The 21,912-nt window shown below is 40.9% G+C and overlaps 4 protein-coding genes across 7 annotated transcripts; 2 read left to right on the forward strand and 2 right to left on the reverse strand.

Annotated features, from left to right (window-relative positions):
- Positions 1-744: 744 nt before the first annotated feature.
- RB195_002150 (uncharacterized protein) lies at positions 745-3,788 on the forward strand (the record flags this gene model as incomplete). Of its 2 annotated transcripts, XM_064199265.1 has the most annotated exons (10): positions 745-829; positions 1,125-1,283; positions 2,190-2,305; positions 2,523-2,567; positions 2,932-2,963; positions 3,023-3,040; positions 3,126-3,243; positions 3,313-3,426; positions 3,488-3,565; positions 3,669-3,788. In XM_064199265.1, the coding sequence occupies 10 exons, from the start codon at positions 745-747 to the stop codon at positions 3,786-3,788; spliced, it is 885 nt and encodes a 294-aa protein (XP_064055145.1). The 2 variants fall into 2 exon arrangements, with proteins under 2 accessions (XP_064055145.1, XP_064055146.1); XM_064199264.1 differs by lacking the exons at positions 2,190-2,305; positions 2,523-2,567; positions 2,932-2,963; ... (3 more) ...; positions 3,488-3,565; positions 3,669-3,788 and having other exon boundaries at positions 745-793; positions 1,125-1,297.
- Positions 3,789-7,922: 4,134 nt separating this feature from the next.
- RB195_002151 (uncharacterized protein) lies at positions 7,923-14,701 on the reverse strand (the record flags this gene model as incomplete). Of its 2 annotated transcripts, XM_064199267.1 has the most annotated exons (13): positions 7,923-7,988; positions 9,128-9,300; positions 9,377-9,481; positions 9,769-9,858; positions 10,318-10,384; positions 12,292-12,477; positions 12,530-12,589; positions 12,657-12,708; positions 12,841-12,887; positions 13,213-13,337; positions 13,395-13,491; positions 13,563-13,572; positions 14,652-14,701. In XM_064199267.1, 13 exons carry the CDS (start codon positions 14,699-14,701, stop codon positions 7,923-7,925), a joined length of 1,128 nt encoding a protein of 375 aa, XP_064055147.1. The 2 variants fall into 2 exon arrangements, with proteins under 2 accessions (XP_064055147.1, XP_064055148.1); XM_064199266.1 differs by lacking the exons at positions 13,563-13,572; positions 14,652-14,701 and having other exon boundaries at positions 13,395-13,443.
- Positions 14,702-17,263: 2,562 nt separating this feature from the next.
- RB195_002152 (uncharacterized protein) lies at positions 17,264-17,557 on the forward strand (the record flags this gene model as incomplete). Its single annotated transcript, XM_064199268.1, has 2 exons — positions 17,264-17,330; positions 17,421-17,557. 2 exons carry the CDS (start codon positions 17,264-17,266, stop codon positions 17,555-17,557), a joined length of 204 nt encoding a protein of 67 aa, XP_064055149.1.
- A 2,739-nt stretch (positions 17,558-20,296) lies between these two features.
- RB195_002153 (uncharacterized protein) lies at positions 20,297-21,554 on the reverse strand (the record flags this gene model as incomplete). Of its 2 annotated transcripts, XM_064199269.1 has the most annotated exons (3): positions 20,297-20,469; positions 20,550-21,291; positions 21,513-21,554. In XM_064199269.1, 3 exons carry the CDS (start codon positions 21,552-21,554, stop codon positions 20,297-20,299), a joined length of 957 nt encoding a protein of 318 aa, XP_064055150.1. The 2 variants fall into 2 exon arrangements, with proteins under 2 accessions (XP_064055150.1, XP_064055151.1); XM_064199270.1 differs by lacking the exon at positions 21,513-21,554 and having other exon boundaries at positions 20,550-21,279.
- Positions 21,555-21,912: the final 358 nt, after the last annotated feature.

Consider the following 21,912-nt stretch of genomic DNA (forward strand, 5'->3'; position numbering starts at 1 on the left):
GGCGCAAAAAAAAAAGAAAAAAAACGGGGATTCCCGGAAAGAGAAGAGTGCAATCCAAGTGTGAAAGGAAAAAATGCGGACTGCAGCTGTTCGTTGAAAGTCCTGGCACTACAGCGTAAGAGGTGAGAAGGGAGGAAAGTGATGGCCTGTTTGTTCCTAGCCAAATCCGTGGGGTGTTAAAATTCCAAAATGTGTGAATGATTGGAAAAATCAGCGTTTTTTTTTTTTTTTTTTTTTTTTTTTTTTGCGTCGTCCAAAGGGGAAAGCGAGGTTTTACTCCAAAAGTGAAGGAAGAAGGATTGTGTGAAGTAGTGTGAGAGCGATCCAAAACGTGAAATCCACAACAAGAAGCGACAAAATCCGAACTTTCGTTAGCCGAAAATCCCTATCGTACCTGTGTCCGTGCGTCCGAGATCGAAATAGCCATGCACCATAAAGTAGCGGTTAAGCTCGTGCCTTGTGCCACGCGGTTACGAAAACGACACTCAACCACCCAACGCAATCAACCATTCATTACCTCAAACTTGGGTAATTAAACCCCATAAAAATCAACCAAAAAATGTACAAGAGAGAAAAGAACAAAAATGGAATTATTATATAAAAAAAAGACAATGAAACAAAGAAGCCTCACTGGAGGCTTAAGAAGGTCTGCAGGGCGGGTGCGCAGCACTGTTTTTTAGATGAGAGAGGAGATAAGCTGCGCACCCGTCCTGCTCACATACCATCGCGCGGCGAGCAATCGCGATGATCCGCGATATGGACTACGTCTACGCCCCGATAAGTGCTAGCAGATGTGGGTGGGTCCTCAAGAGCTTCAACCGGAAGCAGGGTAAACTGGCAGCCTATTGAACTTATAGATGAGTTCTGCTATCTGGGCTGTACGCTGAACAGCAATGACAGCTATGAGAGCAACATAGTGTATCAATGAGCTAAGGCCTGTTCTGGATTCAGCTCCTTGAGGAAGTGTTTGTGGTCGGCTCTCATCGCTCAAGAAGTCAAACTGCGAGTCTACCTATCCGCTATTCCCCTATCATGATGTACGAATCGGAGAACAGTGATGTCGAAAATCGACTGCATCGAAAGGAAGATGGTTAGATGACTGCCTGGCTTTTGGCCTAATGAAGGTCTTTATGCGGAAGTATGTGGTGTACCGGTGGATGACACGTGGGAGAAATGTCAACATCTGGCACCGCCGTCTGAAGCGGCTACAGTAAATCGTCTTCGCTCCTTCGGTTACATTACAAAGAGACTAGCAGAACGTCTTGTTCAACGTGTTCTTAGGAGTTGGGAGGATTGAAGCTGGAAGAGGCCACCTGGCCGAAAACTGATTCCGTCCATTCTCTTCCTAATTGCCGTAAAAAACGGCCCGATAGATGCTACACGGGAGATAGGGAAGATACTCGGCGTGAATAAGCAAGCAGTTCAGGCGAGATTTAAGGTTTCGCAAGATATGGGATAGCGACGAATGGATTGATTCTGTGCAAGCTTTTGCTGAGGATCAAGTAGGTTGGGCAGAGCTATGTTAAGGACGACACACCTCGGCGGAGACACGGGCATTTGCGTTAGGGATAACATTAGCATCAGCGTTGAGGGCATCACCCCACGAATCTGGGGTGGTATGGGTTTCAGGTGGGTTTTACTTATACGGGGTCGTAGATCGTGGGGAAGATTGAGAAGGTGATTCCGTCCATTTCTTCCTCATTGTCGCAAAAAACGGGCCGGAAGATGCGGCGCGTGAACAAGGCCGCTCACCCTCTTCCTCTTCTCGGAATCACCCTTTTCTACACAGTCTACGACCCCATATACGCATAACCCACCTGAAAACCGTATCCCCCCAGATTCGTGAGGTGATGCCTTTAAGTCAGTAAGTCAAGTCAACCATAGGATCATTCATTTGAACCAATTTTTGTTAGCGGAGAAAGAAATCTTCATTGTTTTCGACGAGCTATAATTAATCTGCCAATAAATTATTTTGCTACTATGACTGCAAGAAAAATGTTAGAATTTTTTGTAAAGGGGATTCCTGTTTATTACCGAGAAACAACTCTTTCCTGTTTTTGTTTTGAGAAAATCTTTTAAAACTTACAAATAAAGTTGAAGACTATGTTTGCTCTACCTTAATACGTCTTTATTTTTTATTTTACACGTCACTATTATTAAATCACCACGAAGAGTAGTATTCATTGAAGGTTTCCTAACCGACTCGTTGCACGACCCGAAGTGGAGTCGGAATGGAAGGCTCTATGAACACGTTCCGAAAGCAAAGACCGTAATTGAGGTTCTAATGGTGACGATTATCGACGTGGTTAGTTATTATGTTATAGCTTCTTTTCTTAGAAACTAAAAAAATTGACCACTTTTTCACCCACAAATCCCCAATGTTCCGCTTTTTAATGCTTAAATCACTGTCGAAACTAGTGGTATTTCGCTACAAACGTTTTATATGATGTGGTTACATTTAGTCGTATAAATGTTGGTGGTGTCTGTAGCATTTGCGACTTTTGGCACAATTCACTTTTCAGGGTGATAACAACCAATTAATCCGGTGCGTTCTCGAGTATCGATTGGTGAGTTTCCTTCCCTGTATGCTTGTTTGTACAGATCTACGTTCTTCGAGCGAAAACTGATTCTGAAGTTAAGCAATTGTGACCCGCTATCCGTTATCTGCGTTTGAAATTCATTAAAATGGTGCATAGAACAAACTGGTAACGGATTTGTTGCTGAAGTTGAAAAAGAAAGACTAAGGAAACCACAGTAAATATCAAAACGTGGTTTATCCGTGATTTTCACACTCTATACCATTTTCGGGGTATTCTGGGATGATATACCGCTTCAGCAATTACTACGATCGAAATGGTGTGCTGTAAATGGATAAGTAGAGGTACCGTAACCAGATGTGGGAACGTATGGTTTGCATTTCTTTTCCTTAAGAGATGGAGCGATCCACGACTAGCTTGGAACCCGTCCCTCTTCATGGACATCAATCACATTTATGCGCCAATAGATAAAGTGTGGACCCCAGCTATATTGCGGAAAATGCGTGAGTGAAAGGTTACACCAACCCAGATATGGAATGCAGTCATTTTGCTGGAACTACCTCCATGAGCGATTTGTTTTCTATACAGCATGGAAACGAACCCTGTTGCTGCGCCGGACACCTTCACTGATAATGTGGTAATCAGCTCCAATGGAGACATTCTTCGCGTGTTCACACTTTCGACACTTCTCACCTCCACTATTCAAGTAAACTCTGCAGCAATATAAGTCTTTGGACGATGTTTATTCTATTAGATGAATAACAACCCCTTTTAGGCCGGCAAATTCCCCTTCGATATACAACATTGTTCACTGGATTTCGCCGAATACCTTATGGATCCATCAGAAACCAATTTATTCATGCATGTACCAGAAGACGCCATTTTCAAAGTTTTCCCAAGAATACTAACAGAAATTTCTATTATCTCCGAGAAATTATTGGACTTTTCAGGGCAATGGTGAATGGTGCATCAAAAACATTACGAGCTCCATGAAACTGATTGATTATGGCGTAGAGCCATACCATACCGTAACTTTTTTTTGAAGGGGGGGAGAGAAATTTCTATATTTGCTCATATTTTTTGCCACTTTTGCGCACACACAATTACTTTTCACTAGTGATTTTATCCTAGGTTTCATTGAAGTTCGATATGCAACGGCTATCACCGTACTACCTTACCCTTATGTACCCATTCAAATTATCACCAATTTTTCCGTGTTCGCATTGTTTTGGATTCCCCATGCTGGGTTAACAGATCAGGTAACCATGCTTTCAAAATCTTCCAAATCTATACAGATCAAATATTGGAATATCTACACTCAAAAACTTAATTACAATTATTAATTTTAAATAATCCAATTTTATAATATAATTATAGGAATTTAACTGTATAAATTATTAGAGATCGCAATTATAAGATGTTATACATTCGATATGCTCGATTACTGGTTCTCATTGATCCTACTCCACGAAAATCGAACTATGAGTCTCACTTTTCCTCTCCCAATTATTTCCTCTTTGCTTCACGTACCTCGTTTTTGAATGGTACTGAAATCATCATCGTATAGTTCTGTGAATTTTCTGTATGTGTCGGTAATTTTTGAATTATTTTATTTCGACGGATTGCTTTGAACCGAGTTTTGGCCAAGCTTCCAGACTGTTGTTACCCTGTCGTCTTTGATTTCTCTGTTTGTGCTCACCGATATAATGGACAAATCAGTGCCAAAAACTAGCGATATTCCCAACTCAGGTTAGTTTAAATCGCTACAAAATCGCTTAAGTGGTATCCTTTCAAACAAAAGAACAATTTTTTGTAGCTGAAAACTAATCCTACAATTTCCTTCGTCTCGCTAGCAATGTCAAAAGTCGTAGTGTCATTGTGTCAACAATTATTTTGCCCTACACAGCTAGACTTTTAGAGACGTCTGAAATGTGTCTAGACGTTGTGAACCAACTCTCAGTCTAGTTCTTGCACTTTTCTGACGTTATGGATATTTTTTTTTGCAGCCAAGCATATTTGGTGGAATATCACAGTAATGACGCTTGCACTTTGTGATGCGCGACTATTGGGCTTTCTACAGAAGAATGGCATAAAATCGAAATTATCCAAATTCGTCCTTTCTTTTCTGCTGTTGTTGTTTCTTTCTGTTGCTTTCTAATTTGCCCGGTTCTATTTTTCAGAAGCGATTCGACAGGTGTTTCTGCCTTTTTTCGATCCCTCCTTGTATTTTTGGTGACACTCCTACATGACCAAACTTTTCATCTGTTATTATTCCAAGCACTTTCATTTTTGTCTGTTATTGTTTTCACGTTCTAATTATAAGGTTTTAAGAGAATGCTATACGAGTACATGAAGCATACCATGATAATGCAGTGAGCACCACAAAAAGCATCACTTCTTCTCTCAAGACGAGCTTGCAAAGCCTCTAGTATTCATAAAATAATCAAAAATTAAACACCATGATATGAATCCGCACCATGTATCGTTCCGGAGTCAATTTCACAAACAATTACTATTTTCCCAAAATTTAGAGGGGAGCTAGCAATTTTTCAATTCTGTTGACTTTTCTTCGACATTCTAACCATTACAATTTTAAAAAGTGGAGAAAGTGTCTCGCGTTAATCGATTTGTCACTTCAGTGTTTTCAACCTCCCGGACAAGTCTGTTACCAATTTATCGACCCCAGAGAGATGAAAGGCACTAGGACGGATTCGAACCTCCGATCCTAGGGGCACAGCGGAACCTCTTACTGACTGCGCTTCATCCGCCCCTTACAATTTGATAACTTCCGTAATTTTGAAAGCTCTTTCTTGACAAACAGTGAAGTTTCAATCTGACCACTTTCTTTTTATCCAAAATCCACATTTTAGTTTTAATTCAAAATCATGCCCGAAACTAAGAAATGCTCAAGTTTCGTTATTTTGTCAAACAAGATGTCTTCCCGACTTCGACAAGAGAATACTGCAACATGCAAGGAATTGAATTCAGAGTAATTATTTCCATTTTATAAACTGCAACTACAGAAAGGAGATAATTACAATTTCGATGAAATTGAGACATCCGAGAGAAAAAAACTTTGATAATGACAAAGTTTGTCATAAGTAGCTAAAATCACATACGGCACTTAATTAAGATTCGTGGTACCGAAGGGTTAGCATTCATTGTTTCAGCGTAAAAGAAGTAGATACGAAAATCTTGATTCCAGTTATTCCTCGATTTTGTCAAGTGGGAGCCAGTAAATCTTCCATTTCTCCCGATGATCACCAGTAGTTTCGCCTTCAGGCACACGAAAAGCATCGAACTTTTCTTTAAAAGACTTTGTTGAGAAGTCTGACCATCGGGTTGGCGGTCCTCCATCGTTGTATCTGGTATCGCGTAGAACCCAGTCACACACGGCTTAGGCCAATGGTTGCCGTTCAAACGTCCGCCCACTTTATTTATCTTACTTAGCAAATGCGACGCGTCTCTAATCTTCACTCGCTGTCGTTGGACAGAACTATGAATATCCTTTCAAGGAGTGAAACAGGATATATGCAGTACTCCATCGAGTGAGCGCTAAACTACTGCATTTTCTTGCTGCTCGAGAAATGCCTTTTTCTCAACAACATTCTCAACAACGAGATCAACTTTAGTGTTAAGAGGTCAGCACGGAGCCGGATGTTCCTGATCGTTCCGTTAAATGGAGCATTCAAGATCTATGAAATGGAGCTTAGGGTCAATGATTTTGTTCGGTCAATACTCGATGCTCTTATATGCTTCTCAGGCAACTCATTCGCTTATGCCCAGCTCTGGGCCATGTCGTTCTTCATATTCATTTCTCGATCTAGACATACGAAAACAAATCATAATTGGCGAGCTATGATTATGTTATGTTAACCCATTGACTATGTTAACTCACATTATAAGCTCGGAGAGCTTCTCCGGTTGTTCTTTTCATTGAGTTGGCCTAGTTTCCCCTAGATCTTCTGAGGCAAATTCTGACGTTCTGGAAAATATAATCTTCTCTGTAGAGCTCCTGCAGGTCCACATCGAAGGTTTGGACTTCTCTGTAGCCTGATATAAGAGCGTAATCGACGAAGATATTCAAAACCAGCCTTGATCCACATCTCCCCATCCGTAAACGTCCGTTGGGGTGGCTCATTCAAAAGCATACTAGCAATGCTAGTATACGTACGTAGTAATACTCCTAGTCATCTTCCGTTTAGACAGCCTGGGCGATCCTCCCAAACTGACCTTCGAGGTTCTGCCGTGCCAGGTGCTCCCTCAAAGTCATAGAGATATTTTCTATTACTGTGTCTAGTGTTTAATTTGAAGCCAAATTTTGTGAACGACAATGCATAGTTATACACGCAAGACTCTTTATGCATCTGTCACAACTACTGTTCCAGCTACTGCTCCATGTTAGAAAACATCACAAATCAAAATCCTTGAATCATCTATTTGATCTCAGTTTACTGAAACCTCTCTTTTCAAAAGAAGAAACATGTAATGTATGGTTTTGATTCAGGGGTGTTTCATTTTTACCTGTTAGCTAAGGTTACCACGTTCCACTTTGTTGTTTCTGAATCACCAGTAAATACTAACAAAGTGATAAAATGGACTGAAACTGGTCGTATATCGTTCTGTCGGTATGCTGCAGGTGGCTGTCCCTACACCACAGTTTACTTGTAATCCAAATATGAAATTTCAACTGAAATTATTTCGCGCAGACTCAATCTTTGCCATATCCAAATAATGACAATCCAACCGTATACAAATAATGACAGAAGTCCCAATTATTTAAGTGTTGGGACGCAGTTTAATCATTACTGTAATGAAACTGGTTCAACAGAGCTCCTATCGCGCTGTAGTGACAACCTTGTAACGTTCAACTGCGAGAATCAAGTAAGATCTTCATAATAAACACACTGATAAGATACGATAAAGGTGGCAAAAGGAACAAATGGCACGTGGAAAAAAGCGGCAGCAGCCGAAACACGAATCCTATAGAGCTGTAGTAATAATACATATATCAGATCTAGACAACCCCTAACAATGGTATGGACTATTATCAATTTGAAGTCATTCTCTTGTGTTGGATATGAACATGATGGTAGCCGATAGCACTTTATAAGATCAAGAACGGTTCAGTATGCTGGACGCGAACCGATTCTGAGAGCATGGCAGTAGTCACCCAAATTCAATGCGCAAGATTTTTTGTTAACAAAAATACAATGCGCAAAACTCCGTATCAGGATAGAGATGAATAAATACTCATGGCGTATGATGCAATTTGTTATGAGTTAATATTCAGAAAAAAAGAACGGAACTTAGGTAAGAGTAAGAAGTAACACAAAGCAAGCAGACATATTACAAAATATTTGCGTCTAGGGCATGTATCCGTGATCACAACGAACTTTCCGTACTAGCCGTGCTTTTGATCACCAGTTGCTCGAGGAAATCCACAAAGCACTGGAAGAAGTATGACCAATGTTTGGAAGAAAAGGGGTTCTATGTAAGTTCTCCAGCAGCAAAACTTCTTTTCTAAGCTTTATACCTGACAGGGGTGATCACCCAGTGTACCCTTAAACAACAACGAAAACATGTTGCTGCACACTGAAAACACAAGAATGGAACGACATTTGACTCCACTTCTCTATTTGTTCCTGGATTTCATCGACCGCTTATTTCTACTCCACTTCTTTCCACAACCCGAAATATGTCACTAGCAGTATAGAGATCATTTTTCACGAGATATCAACCCTTAACTTCCTGGATTTATTTTTTGGCTCGACAAAAACTGACGCACACGTATTTACTATCCTCTATTAAAAGAACGGGAACAATTATATTCGAAAACATCTATTTTACTGACGGCGATCTGAAAAGTCGTAAGTAAAAACACGTATTGATCATCTAACTGGCCACGGACATTCAAACAGTATCGAAAAATTGGAGTTGTTCATGTGCGACCGTTTTTTTTTCCTTCCTACAAATTCATTAGTAAAGTAGTTTGCCTCATTTCTTAAAACAAAGGTAATTTTTTTTTCAAATCCAGAGTATACTCTCCTTCACTTTCTACAATTTGCTTTTTTCACCAATTTTTCAGATTTTCAATGCTCTCTTAACAAAATTAATTTGTCCGTGATTAAAAACAGTTTTGGCTTCTAGTCTGCGAATCACGGCTCCCAATGTTTGTAAACATTGTATCTAACCGTTGGAGTAGACTTTTGCATATTGCCCTATTGCCTAGTACACCATTTGTAAGCCTCACAGCTTCCGTTGTATTTAGTACTTAGCTTAAGACTGTTTTGTACCCCTGCGTTTAACGCGTTGAAAAATCATTATATCAAAAATATTAAATGTTTATAAATTATATTTTAAAATTATATTTTTTTTTATTTTAAAAATAATTTATATTTTAAAATTACACTTCGAACGTCAAAAGTATGCACCTCGACCATTCATCACTTGTCGCCAACGGTCGGGCTAATAGACGATTCACTCTTCTCAAAAGGACTGGGGCTACGACCCGGAGAAGTCGACGAACAGCTTTCTAACTCCTCAGTCTTCCATTCATGAACGTATGAAAGGATTGTTTATCAACCAACCTCCATAGCATGGCTGCGAAGGACTCGGGAAGGAACGAACTCCATTCTCTGGTGCTTCGGAGCGGTACCTTTATACAAGACAACGTAAAGGATATGAGATCCGTCTCTGTTCACTCCCACAATACTTTCGATTTCTTGCCCTTGTTCAACTTTGTAAACACGATCGTCGGAAACTGAACGTAAGGAATTTTTAACTGGTAAAGTATGCCATAGACAACGGGTTAACTTGTTTAACGCAGGGATACTTACGCGATGGTGAATCAGCACCAGGTCTAACGTCCGCAGTTACTTTTTTCTTCTTCAGTTTCAGAAAACGAACACAGGCTGAACCATCATCGCTATCATACGACTCAGCTGCAAAAAGGTTCATTTTATATATATATATATATATATATATATATATACGCAAAGTGAAGTTTTAACAGAAAGAGCAGAAGTGTGTGTGTGTGTCACGAAATTCGAAAAGGGTGCGACGGTGTGTGACTGCCGGCATTCACGTTCGTCTGGACACGTTGGTAGCAACTGACGAACTTTCTCTGCCAACTATGCACTCTTCCTGCTTTCTCTGTCTCCACTCCAATATAATATTCACCGCGAAAGAAGCACATTTATAGGGGTTATACCTATGCAGACCTGCTTACCTCTAGCATTTGAAGGTTCCGATCGTAGAAAACTGTTAGAGAGACCTAAACTCCTCGCATTTTTAGCTTTATCGGATCGACGCGTTGAAGCTGCAGAGATCTGATTACCGTCTGTTGAGGAAACAAAACACAAATCGAGTTGCTCGTTGCGAGACAATCATGGAAAGTAACACTTCGAAACAGAAATCTAATTTAACACATTGACGACCGAGCGGTTTTTTACATATCTCACGCGTGGAACCGCGCGCTTTTTTTGCGCGCTAATTTCCCGAGTGGATCTTCAGACTATGTTCCAAAAAACAGATAACAGAACATATTAAATATTTAATAAGTCCTCACAATTATTTTTTATGATCCCCCAACATCATGGGAAATTGTCCCACATGGCAAAAAGTGTCCGACGGCATCGTCGGACATTTTAGCCAACGTGTTAAGAAATATTCTGTGCCGGAAACCAAAACAAGAAAGAGTTCTTGAGCTTTGGTCAGAAAAATGTGTTTGCTTTGTAATCTCATCAAAATTTGCAAGGATGAAATGAACAGAACTAACGTTTTGTTATGTTATGAGCCGGAGGAGACTTCTTTAGATCACTTTTTGCTCCGGTTGTCGACTTCCCCTGCAAAAGAAAATATTGGAAAAATCGCAAATGAAGAAAATAGATAGAAGGGACAATGGAACTCCTTCATTTGAAGCAGAATAGTGGCGATGACACCAGAGACGTCGCCAGAGAGAGAAAAAAGGAAGGTTGTTGCACAGATGAAAAACAACAGCGTGTTTCTCCTCAATCGCAAATTAATTCATATATTAACCTTGTATTCTAATTCCAGTCCTTCAGATGTGTGGAGTAGGCAAATTAGTGTGGTTATTTCATGGGTGCACATGCAGCTTATATTTTGCACGTCGGCCCAGTCGACATCTATGTAATATCGTTCTACGATATAAAGAAATGAACTGCCTTTCTGTCCGCTGCAAATGCTCACATATACCCAGATAGACTGTAGCTTAAATTTGGGTGATTAAACGCATCACCTCACGAATCTGAGGTGATGCAGATTTCAGGAGTATTCTTATAAGGGATAGTAGATTATGGAGAGAAGGGTGATGCCGTCCATTTTTTCCTAATTGCCGTAAAAAACGGCCCGGAAGATGCGGCGCCGCACAAGGTTAGCCCGCTCCAGTCGAACTCCTTGTAGAAAAAAAGTGCGCCAGAACGCCCGAAGCCGTATCTTCCGGGCCCTTTTTTACGACAATTAGGAAGAAATAGACGGAATCACTTTCCTCCCCATAATCTACTATGCCGTATACGAATACTCCACCTGAAATCCGCACCACCCCAGATTCGTGGAGTGATGCCTTTAAGCCAGCACCAGCGCCCATTATATAGTCACATACGCTTCTACAAAAACTCCGGAATCCTGAACTGAAATCGACGGATGCCAAAAGAATTTATCCACGAATCTTTATCCTTTATATAATAATTTAACGCTTTATCAATGTCAAAGAAAAGCTTCCCATCAAGATTATGCCGGGATTATCCTATTTCAAAAGTGAATTAAAAGAATAAGACAATACCCACAGAAGTGATCGAAGACCAAAGGCAATCGAGCGGTGGAAAAAGCGCAGCGCCTGTGTTAGACGTGTTGTACCGACGTGGTGCATTACGTCCGCGCTAGAGACGAGCACTAGGTTTCGCACTTGCATCTCAGGACACTTATTTCGAGTTCGCCGACGGTTTATTGATGTTGACTTCAAACATAGCGGAACTGCAACATGTCGTCAAGCTCATAGTCAGCTGCAATCTACGTTGCTCTAACAAAGGCAAATAGATGTGAACCTCAAAGCCCTTGATAGGAATAAAAGTATACAGGCACTAAATTGAACTCGTGCATGACTCTATCTGTAACTCTGCTATAGTAGTTGTATGCTAAAAAAAAAGACGGCAGCTACGAGAGAATATTCAGAAATGATGCGACAAGGCTAATTCGGAACTCAACACTTTGATGAAGGGACTGTAGTCAACCTTCATCTCCAACAAAATGAAGCAAGAAAAGAGTGCAGATGCACAAGATTGAAGCAATGGATCGCCTCGCCTTTGAAGTCGAAGTACGAGTCTATTCATCGTTGTCTATGTTACGGAATAGTGGATGTGGTGAGTCAAAGGAAACATGTTGCATGCCAACTGTAATTAGACGGACCAGACACGCAATGCGTTTGGACGACAACCGTTGAATAAGAATATTAAGCGATTCGGTTCCAGATAGATTTCGAGATATAAAATATATCACGAGAGGACGGCCAGTGGTTGGATTCCTTCGCGAAGTCCTCGTTTCACAGAAATAGATTAATTCCGCGAGCAAACGGAAACATTAAATAACACGGACACAGGGGAAAGAAGAGCAAAAACATTGTTGAAGATAAAAAAAGGAAGCGCACGTACGCGTTAGCGAAGAAATTGATAAGGACTGTTGATTTTCACGCACGTCTTCAGTTTAACATATGTCACATCAACTCTCGTTTGCTTACCTGAGACTTCGCCTTTGCCGACGTAGTGGTCTTGGAAGTAGCTGTCGACTTTCTTTTAGTTGGAGTCGTAACAGTTGAGGAAGGTTCTTCTTTCGGCTGTGCAGTGCTATGTTTTTTAAATAGAATTTCGGAGTTTTCGATCTTTATTTCCTGCTCCTTGCATGCGGTTCGACGCTTCTTTTCAGGCTGAAAATAGGAAACAAAATGACCGTCAAGAACATGTAATGGAGAACTCTACCACGACTCCTTTAATTTCGTCCAATGTTGCCCTACGTGCGCCTCGCAATTCCCGACTCGACTGAAAATTTCAGAGGTTTTTGCTTCTGATATAGAAAGAGAACTTATTATTACAAAGTTCCACACACAATAGAAGCTCCTCGGTTTGAAGCATCAGTCCGTTTTTGCTTATCTTCTTTTCTGAAATCAACATTTACCTAGACATAAAATGACGGAAATCTATGACAAGCAGACATATACAAGTCATATTTTGAGTCAACATGTATCAACAGCATTGGTATGCTCTCCTTTCTACATACCAAATGAACTTACTTAATAGTGACGCTCTTATAGAACTCCCTGATGGCTTCTTCGCAGTCCTAAAACGAGCATACAATTTTCTAAACTTTTATTCCAACCACATTCTAGTTTCTCTGCTCCTGTGATCTGCAGCTGAACCCGCAAGTGTATGTAATTCGTGAATGTTGTAGTAAGCTTCGTTGGAATCTGCTCGAAGAAGATGCAACCCATACGAAATTATTGTCGGAAAGTTTTGGTCACCGAAGAGAAATACGGAGTTTTGACCAAATACTGAGAACGTATTCGATATTATGCTTCAGCTATACTTATCAATGCTGGATGCCAGATGTTTCCCGTAATTTTAAGGCAATTAACAGCGAGAAATAAGCATCCTCGACAACCTACACAATCACTTTCAGCTTCCCATGTGGCTTCATCAAGTGGCCAACCATCCCACTTAATCAAATATTCGCGTCTTCCTTTCCTTTGGCGAGTTTTGAGGATTTTCTCCACGGCGTATGTCCCACCTTCTGAATCGATTATAAATAAATAAAAAAAACTCTGAATTAAGTGTAAGCTTCACTTACCTCCACCACTGTCGGTCGTATTTACATATCCGTTAGATTTGCGCATCATTATAAATTTAACTGAATCTTGAGCAACTATACGAAGCACGAGATGTTCCTTTAAAACTGTGAAGAAATACGACTTTCGAATCCACGAGCAAAAAATAAAGAGCAGGAAAAACACTCAACAGTAGAGGACCTAAAAAAATTCGTTGCGGAAAACACTACTTAACCATCAAACAAAAGGAACTATTTCAGTGTATCAATTTCTACAAGAGAGCTGTATGTAGGTATATCATTGAAGAAGAGTGCAGTGATGCGCTCAACTCCGCAACATAACGCAAAAAAAAAACAGTTCTGTTCAAGGAGAACTGGGGGACTTGTTTTTCTGAGGGATGTAAGACAACAGTAATCATCTGAGCACTAACTATAGATGCTACGATTAAGTTGTTTTGGGAATTTGCTTTAATAAAGAGAAATTTTTGCACAGCAGTAGGCATCGTGGTCATTTCCGAGTTAAAGGCAGAGTTCGCTGGATGCGGGCTCCACGTAATTGAACCTTCAGAGGTGCGAAGTCACTGAAATACCATCACTGATATTCCTCTACTTTTTAAAGCCAAATCACGGTAAGGGTGTGACTAGACATTCTAATAGCCAGTTTCAACATGAGTATAAGAGTCAGTCTCGATTACAACCAAATAGCCGTTGTTACAATCGATCCAAATCACGATACAGAAACAATCACACGCAACATTCTGCACCACTAAGCAGAAATAACTGTAGAGGCGGAGGTTTTGCATCTGTTTTTCACGATAGACCCACCTACCGAAAATGATTTTGATGTTGAGTTCTCTTCAGTACTAATTAGGACTTAAGATTTAACTGGCAAGATAAGTCTCTCAACAAAAACGAGAAGCACACTAAATTAACGAGGAGTACCCAGGTTGATCAGTTTGCTCTCCGAACTCTTTACGTCATCACAAATGATTAAATGAACGCTTACATAATGAATTGATGATGAATTGGGTGTAAAGGGATGCTTCGTAGGGCTACTTAATAATCATATTTTTCAATCTATCCCTTCATTAGAAACTCACGACAGAAACGAAGTGCAGATTAGATTCTACCATACCATCGTAAGCATAACGGTGAAAAAGAAAGTAGAATTCAAAGGAAAGTGTGATTTAAAACTCAACCTATTCGTAGAGATAACCAACTATTCTCTTTGCAATATCCTTATCTGTCAATTCTTGGATGAATTCCAAAAAGAGTTCTCACGTTCTCAGTTTCTCAGCTGAACAAACATGAGATGGTCTCAAATGTTCCATTGATGCTCCAATTAGGACATACGTGTAGATATTATATTACTGAAAATATGTCATGTTATAACTAAGAAAACAAACAGTGCCATGAAATGAAAACAGACAAGTCTGCAAATCATGTCAGCAAACAAGTTGAATACAAGCTTGGAAAATTTCTATCCGTTTTTCAAACAGCGCGGGACTAAATTCCACTTCTCTCGACAGTAATCACCTTCCATGTAAATTGGTGAAATCAAGAAGAAAATACAGTGGAAAACAAAAAAATAATACTTAAAGTTTGATAAATAAAGCCAAAGGGTAAAATGTAGTTGGGGGCACTCTGTCGCTTTCTTATTTCTGGAAATAACTAAATCAGCCGAGGTTAAAAACAAACATTAATCTTAGAGTATCTATGACATGTAAGCTAAAGTTATTAAAAGAAAAAAAGGACGTTACAGCTTCCAGAAATAAGCGCGACTGAGTGCCTTCCTCCCAACTACATTCCCCCTAAGCCATGAAGTCGCAACGTCAACTTAAGATCCGATATTCGAAGAGGATTCCACTAACCGCGAAACCAAACTGAGCGACATACATATCAGAAAAAAATTGTACAAAGACACAAAGATTAATCGGCAATAAGCTGCTACAAATCGTACGTTTAAGATATACATACATACATCGTACTTTTTAAGATATTTGCATCCTCAAAAACCGATATATAGATGATTTATAGCACAGCTAGATCACCTATATATTTTTCACCGTGCGAAATACGCCGCCCTTGTGCGGCCTCAGCTACACCATCGATTTCACTTTTATTCACAACGACGACTATCGTCATATTTTACTTGGGATTACTCCCCTGAACGCACGGCAAATATCCATCATAGAGTAGTAGTCCACAGAAGTCGATATCTTCTTGCTCGCCCAAAAATGCAAACAGGTGCTATTGATCACAACTTTGCCAACTATTGATCTATTCTGAATCCAACACCATTTGCTATCCGTGCCAGATCAAATACAGCATAGCTCTGCACGAAAATGGATTGCTTCCGAGTTCGCGAAGCGTGGTTTTTCTGGCGTTATCCAGATCTACATTAATTATGTGATAATCTGAAGAATATTGAAGAATTTCTCCCATAAAACGGAAGAGATTGTACACATAGGAGACTTCACAATATAGTCCAGCTGCTCCATGCAGTAATCTCTCAGAGAGCTTCTAACCTAGGTGTTTGAACCTTCTAAGAACGTGAAGAGTCCTTACTCGTAACACAAAGTGATCAGTCAGATGTTTCTGATCCGTCTTTTTTTTTCGTTTTTTAGAGCGGTGCCTCGCGTCTTCACTACACTAGCAATTTTATTCATTAACCCTATCTACTATTAAAGAGAACTTAACATCGAAAATGGCAGACGAACGTTGAATTCAATTGCGACGTCTGCAACTATACACGCACATACAAATGTTGGATTGACTCTCAACAGAATGAAGATTTACGCTTCATAATCTTTAGAAGAAGCAAAATTTTCACCAAAGTAGGCTAGACATAAGTAGCCTCACTAAAAGTGAGAGAAACGAGCGATATAATGAGCTTCTTAAACAGATGCTAAACATATTGTACATAAGGCATGAAGACAACTAATACAAGCACTACGTAACTGGATAATTTTGTAGATAACTGGATCCTGACTACGACAAAAAAAGTAGTACCCACACAAAGGAAAACGAATTGACATCGAGAACCCCACGCAGTGGACCAATGCTAATACCCCATTATGTTTAAAGGTGCGCAGCAAGGACGGTTCCTGCAGGATCCGATTCTTGTTCGCTGTCTATTCTATATTCCCTTTCTTTTGTTGAGGGAATATTACGTCTGAACTCCGTAAACTGCGTTTGGTATGACCCCACAGCGGTATTCGGAGCAATTCACTTTCGTATGTTTAAAGCACTTTCTTCACTTTCTAGCTAGCCATTTTTCCATTGTGGAATGGAAATATGACCCCGAACACTTCAGCTCTTTTTCGTTCACATTCCTGCAGATGCTGGATCTGCGATCTAGTTAGGAAGCGATATTAGCGATTCTGTATGCTTAGGAACATTTCTTCAGCGGTTCACCATCTACTTCAGCAAAACAGAAGCAATCGAACTCGCATAAACAAAACAAATCGGAGATCAGCTGACTACCGTCGACTTGCCTGTACTAGTCCGTCCTTTCTTTCGTCTTTTTTCGACACAATAAGGACAAATTAGATTTTCGTCGACTAGGAAATTAATATCGAACATGGACGCAGGTGAGATGCTAATTTATCATTCAATCCAATCGTTCTTTTATGGGGATAGGAGTATCTGACCAAGTTATTCGGTGTAAAATATCATCTGGTAAAACATTTGCTAGAGACCCAATCAATACTGCACAGACATGTTCGATAATGTTCTATTGATCAGAATGAGTACAAGGTTCCCATTTTCAACTTGAAAGCGATTAAAAACACTTATATTGGTGAATTGTGTATCTTACTTGGAATAGTTGCGGAGTACTTAACTGCTGTCTAATTGTGTATGAGAAGCATCGAGCATTCGCTTATTGCTAAATGATACTCGTTTCACCTCGCAACTTCATCACGAACAAAGCACTCGAAACGACTACGTCCTCAAACAGTTAGTGATTTCCTGTCGCGATTTTTCTTCAATCTAACACGAATTCACTTAAAGGCAGCATACCACGAATCTGAGGGGTGCGGATTTCAGGTGGAGTATCCGTATGCGAACCGCAAACAGCCGCCTCCAGAATGCTGTTTTGTACGACGCCATATAACACCTCCGCCGTGGTCCAAACCACCCCGGTCTCTATAATCTACGACCCCGTAAACGGATACTCCACCTGAAATCCGTACCACCCCAGATTCGTGGTATGCTGCCTTTAAAGGCATCACTCCACGAATCTGGGGTGGTGTGGGTTTCAGGTGGGTTATGCCTATACTTGGCCATAGATTAGGGAGGAGAGTGAATCCGACTGGTATCTAAACTTACGGCTACGGGAGGCTCGGTCCCTTGGACCAATGCTAACGCGGCGCGAAATTCAAAGTGGAGCAGCGGGTAACTACTTCCCCCGTTTTACAGATGAATAGACGGAGAAAACTTGGAAGTGAAAACTATAAGATGCTTGACGAACTCTTATCATAAAATAGACGAGGAGAATATCACAACAAATCGTAGTACAGAAAACAAAAAGGATTACTATCTTCGAATTTTGGAGTAATTCTGGACTGACTGATGGATTTATTCCAAATAGATTAGGTTCATTACTTTTCACTTCATTCACATAGTATCAAGTATGTATGTCTTGACACAGTAGCCGAACCCCAGCTTTTAATCTTTTTTATTGTTTTAGCTTCAGCAACAGGATAAGGAGAGACGACATCGTGTTCTTCACTTTGCCGAAGTCCCTCAATGGTTTCGATTTGGTTCTATGCTTTCTTGAGCAGTTTCCTTGAAAGCATTGTTTCCCACTGTTTCCTTTGTCTTCCTGCACCACGTTACTCCCATATATTCCTTCGCAACGGCAACCGTAGTACCATCTAGCGATGATGATCATATCGTGACCTCGCTGCAACTCAAGTAGTTTATGGGCGTGGCCCGCTTATTGTAACTGTTACTTGATGTGCTTCAACACATCTTCGCCTTGGTTGGTACGGTGCGGTCGTCTCTACTGTAATAAACACATATATTCCACTGAACCACCGACTCGCTCTGTTCAGTTGGGGTACTAAAACCCTAAGTCTCTAATCACTCACTCTATACGTAGTATCCTTAGCGCAACCAGAAAGTTGGGAAATGGTAAAATTTGGAAACACAAGTGAGTAGCCAGATTTCTACAAAAACGAAAAACGGAAATGAAATTAAGCTTTAGGTTTCACTGTTTAGTAAGATAATAAGTACTGTCGGCAATTTTCGTTCATTCGTTCACTCCCTTTAAAATACAGAACGTTGAAAATGGCGAGAGTTTGATGTCAATATCTGTTTCCAAAATTGGTTGAATTGTAGCAGAAAACTGCTCTTGCAATGAATCGCCCTGGTCTTCTTTTGCACCTTTTCGTTATTAATTTCAATAACGGAGCAGTATAGTTTAGGATGTTTTGCAGAAAGGGCATTTCCTCCAGTTTGAAAGAGATGAAGATCCAAGATCCTTTAGTTTTATTTAAGAAAGTTCCACTATTTTTCTGTACGAGTTGTGTTCCTTTAGCTTCAATGTTCCCGTCATGTAAAGAAGTAAAGACAAAGTGAAGGAAGGAGAGCAATTTTAGGAAGGAGTGGAAAAACACAAATAACAACAAGAAAAGGTGCAGAAACGGTGAGATACACGAAAATGCAACAAACATGAATGAAGTAAACGTGGGGAACAAGAGATACCACATGCTGCATGAACGAAAAACAAAGAAGTTGAAATCAAAGCCACTTGTAATGAGACAAAAAGAACAAAATAGACACAAAACCTAAGAAACAGTAGAAAAACACAACATTAGAAGACAGAGCAAGAAGACAAAACAATCAAAGCAGGACAAGGGAAGAAGATGAGCGGAACAGATAGACAAAAAAAAATAGAACGGAGAAACAAGGCCAGTAAAGCACGATGCAGAGTACGAGGAAGGAAACGAAATCCAAATTAAATAAGGAAAGCAATGGAAGAACAAGTGGAACAGCATGAGAATGAAGCTGGAGAGAGGGACAAGAAAACATATGTGTCCTCATATAGGATCAGGATCATGTAGTATATCTTACTCGCTGCAAGAAGAGGATCAAAAATTGTGTGTTGGTGTTCCAGTCCCTACTTACTCCAAAACTCGAAGATAGTAATCCTTTTTGTTTGCTGTACTACGATTTGTTGTGATATTCTCCTCGTCTGTTTTATGATAAGAGTTCGTCAAGCATCTTATAGTAATCACTTCCAGGTTTTCCCCGTCTATTCCACTGTAAAAACGGAGGAAGTAGTTATCCGCTGCTCCACTTAAAATTTCGCGCCGTGTTAGCATTGGTCCAAGGGACTGAGCCTCCGCAGAAGGGTGTAAGTTTAGATACGAGTAGTGATTCCGTCCATTTCTTCCTAATTGCCGTAAAAAACATCCCGGAAGATGCGGCGCGTGCACAAGGCTAGCGCGCTCCAATGAAACTCGTTGTAGAAAATAACGCGCCGGAACGCTCGAAGTCGTTCTTCCGAGCCGTTTTTTACGGCAATTAGAAAGAAATGGACGGAATCACCCATCTCTCCATAATCTACGACTCCGTATAGGGATAACGCACCTGAAACCGGCACCACCCCAGATTCGTGGAGTGATGCCTTTAAATTCCATACATACTCTAGACCTTTGATTCCATACTCTAGACTTTAGGCGCTTTCATGCTGTATTTCAATTCTCCCGCACATAGTGCTTCTTTTTGATCGAATTTTTAGTTGCAGCATAAAACAAATGACTCAGAATTCATCACTCTTCACCACGTACATTCTTTGAAGAATGTTTTTACGCACTTCTTGCGACCTACTACACAACTAATATTCTTAAATAATGAAAAAAGTTTTATGTTCAATCCTTCTATACAAAACTTGTGCAGAGCTGTACGGCAAATGCTTATCGACGAGTACCATCTTCGAAGAAGACTCCTCCGTCGATAGCGCAGTACTTGGGGCAAACACCCTTTTCTCCGCTCTCTCCTGGAGGTCCAGCCTCTCCAGGAGCTCCGGGGTTTCCGTCGGCTCCAGGCTGACCGTCAGGCCCAGGAGGTCCTTTTGGTCCGGGTTGTCCTAAATTGCGAGGCATAGTTAGAAGTAGCACAATCGTAATCTGACTTCACGTCAAAAGTTAACATTAAAAAAGCTCTCACCAGCTTGGCCGTCGTAGCCTGGCTGTCCTGGGGCACCAGGAGGTCCCTGTGGGCCAGGTTCTCCGGCAGGTCCTGGTTCTCCAGGAATGAGTGGCTCTGAATATGCGTCTTGTCCAGGTTGGCCAGGTGCTCCAGGGGCTCCAGGGTTTCCGTTAGGTCCAGGTGGTCCCTTAGGACCTGCCTGACCAGGAGCAGCATCATTGCCGGGTTGTCCAGGCTGTCCGTCTGAACCAGCATCTCCTGGTGGTCCCTGGGGACCTGGAGGTCCAGGAGGTCCAGGTGGGCAAGGCTTGCATGGTGGAGGTGTGACGGGGTCGCAGGGCGCCTGAGGAGGACGTCCTGGATTTCCAGGAATACCAGGAGCTCCTGGCTTTCCTGGACGACCGGGCTTTCCGGGGGTACCAGCGCCTCCAGGAGGACCAGGCAGACAGCATCCGCTACATTTCCCGCCACCGCTTACGGGGTCGTTGACAACTCCTGCGTCGTATCCTGCTTGACGTGCGGTTCTGTTCGAGGCAGGCAGCTTGGAGAGGTTGTTCACCTCTGACCAAATGTCTTTCGCCGATCCGCGGCAGAAATTGATGTCAGTGTTGATCTGACGCTTCACATGGTTCACATAGTTGTAGACCATAGGTAGAGTGAGACATACTGACAGTACAGCGACTACAGAGAATGTGACGGCGGCATAGGCAACGAAGCGATATGCCTTGATACGCTGCTCCAGGTCCATTTCGTGAAGGGCCTATCATAAGTACAGCGCTTTACGGCTTTTATAGCAAGGCGAACTGAACCGCCTATGCGCGAATGTTGAAACACAAGCGATCAAGTTTTTGTGTATGAATTAACATGTTTTTCGCGCCGATAACCTCGAAAGTTGCGCAAACACAGTACAAGTGCACGCTTTGACGCTCTTAATGCCATTATCTGTAAATGATTTTTGAAATTGAATACGTAAAAGCTAACATAATACATGGTTGTATTTAAAACAGGGGAAGCATAACACATAGATTCATTAGAAAGTGCGCAACACTGAGATCGATAATATACATGCATCAGATAAATCAGACAATTGGATCCATTCACTTCAAAATGTAAGTCCAGAAAGGAGCAGAAGAGTCAAAATAAAAGCAGAAACGACAAATACTACTAAGTAAAGGATTACATGACAGATTTTGAAAAAGACCTACGGATTCTTCCAACCGAGATTATTAACTCAACAATAAAAAGAAACTAATACGTTAGAAACTGAGAAAAACGGCACCGACTTTTTAAAGCACCAAGAATGCAATCGATGGTACATCTCCTTGATAACGGAGACAAGATCATGCACAAATCCTTGCAAGGAAACCCCAATAGGAGATGC

The sequence above is a fragment of the Necator americanus genome, chromosome IV, assembly GCF_031761385.1.
Source record: "Necator americanus strain Aroian chromosome IV, whole genome shotgun sequence".
Taxonomy (NCBI): Eukaryota; Metazoa; Nematoda; class Chromadorea; order Rhabditida; family Ancylostomatidae; genus Necator; species Necator americanus.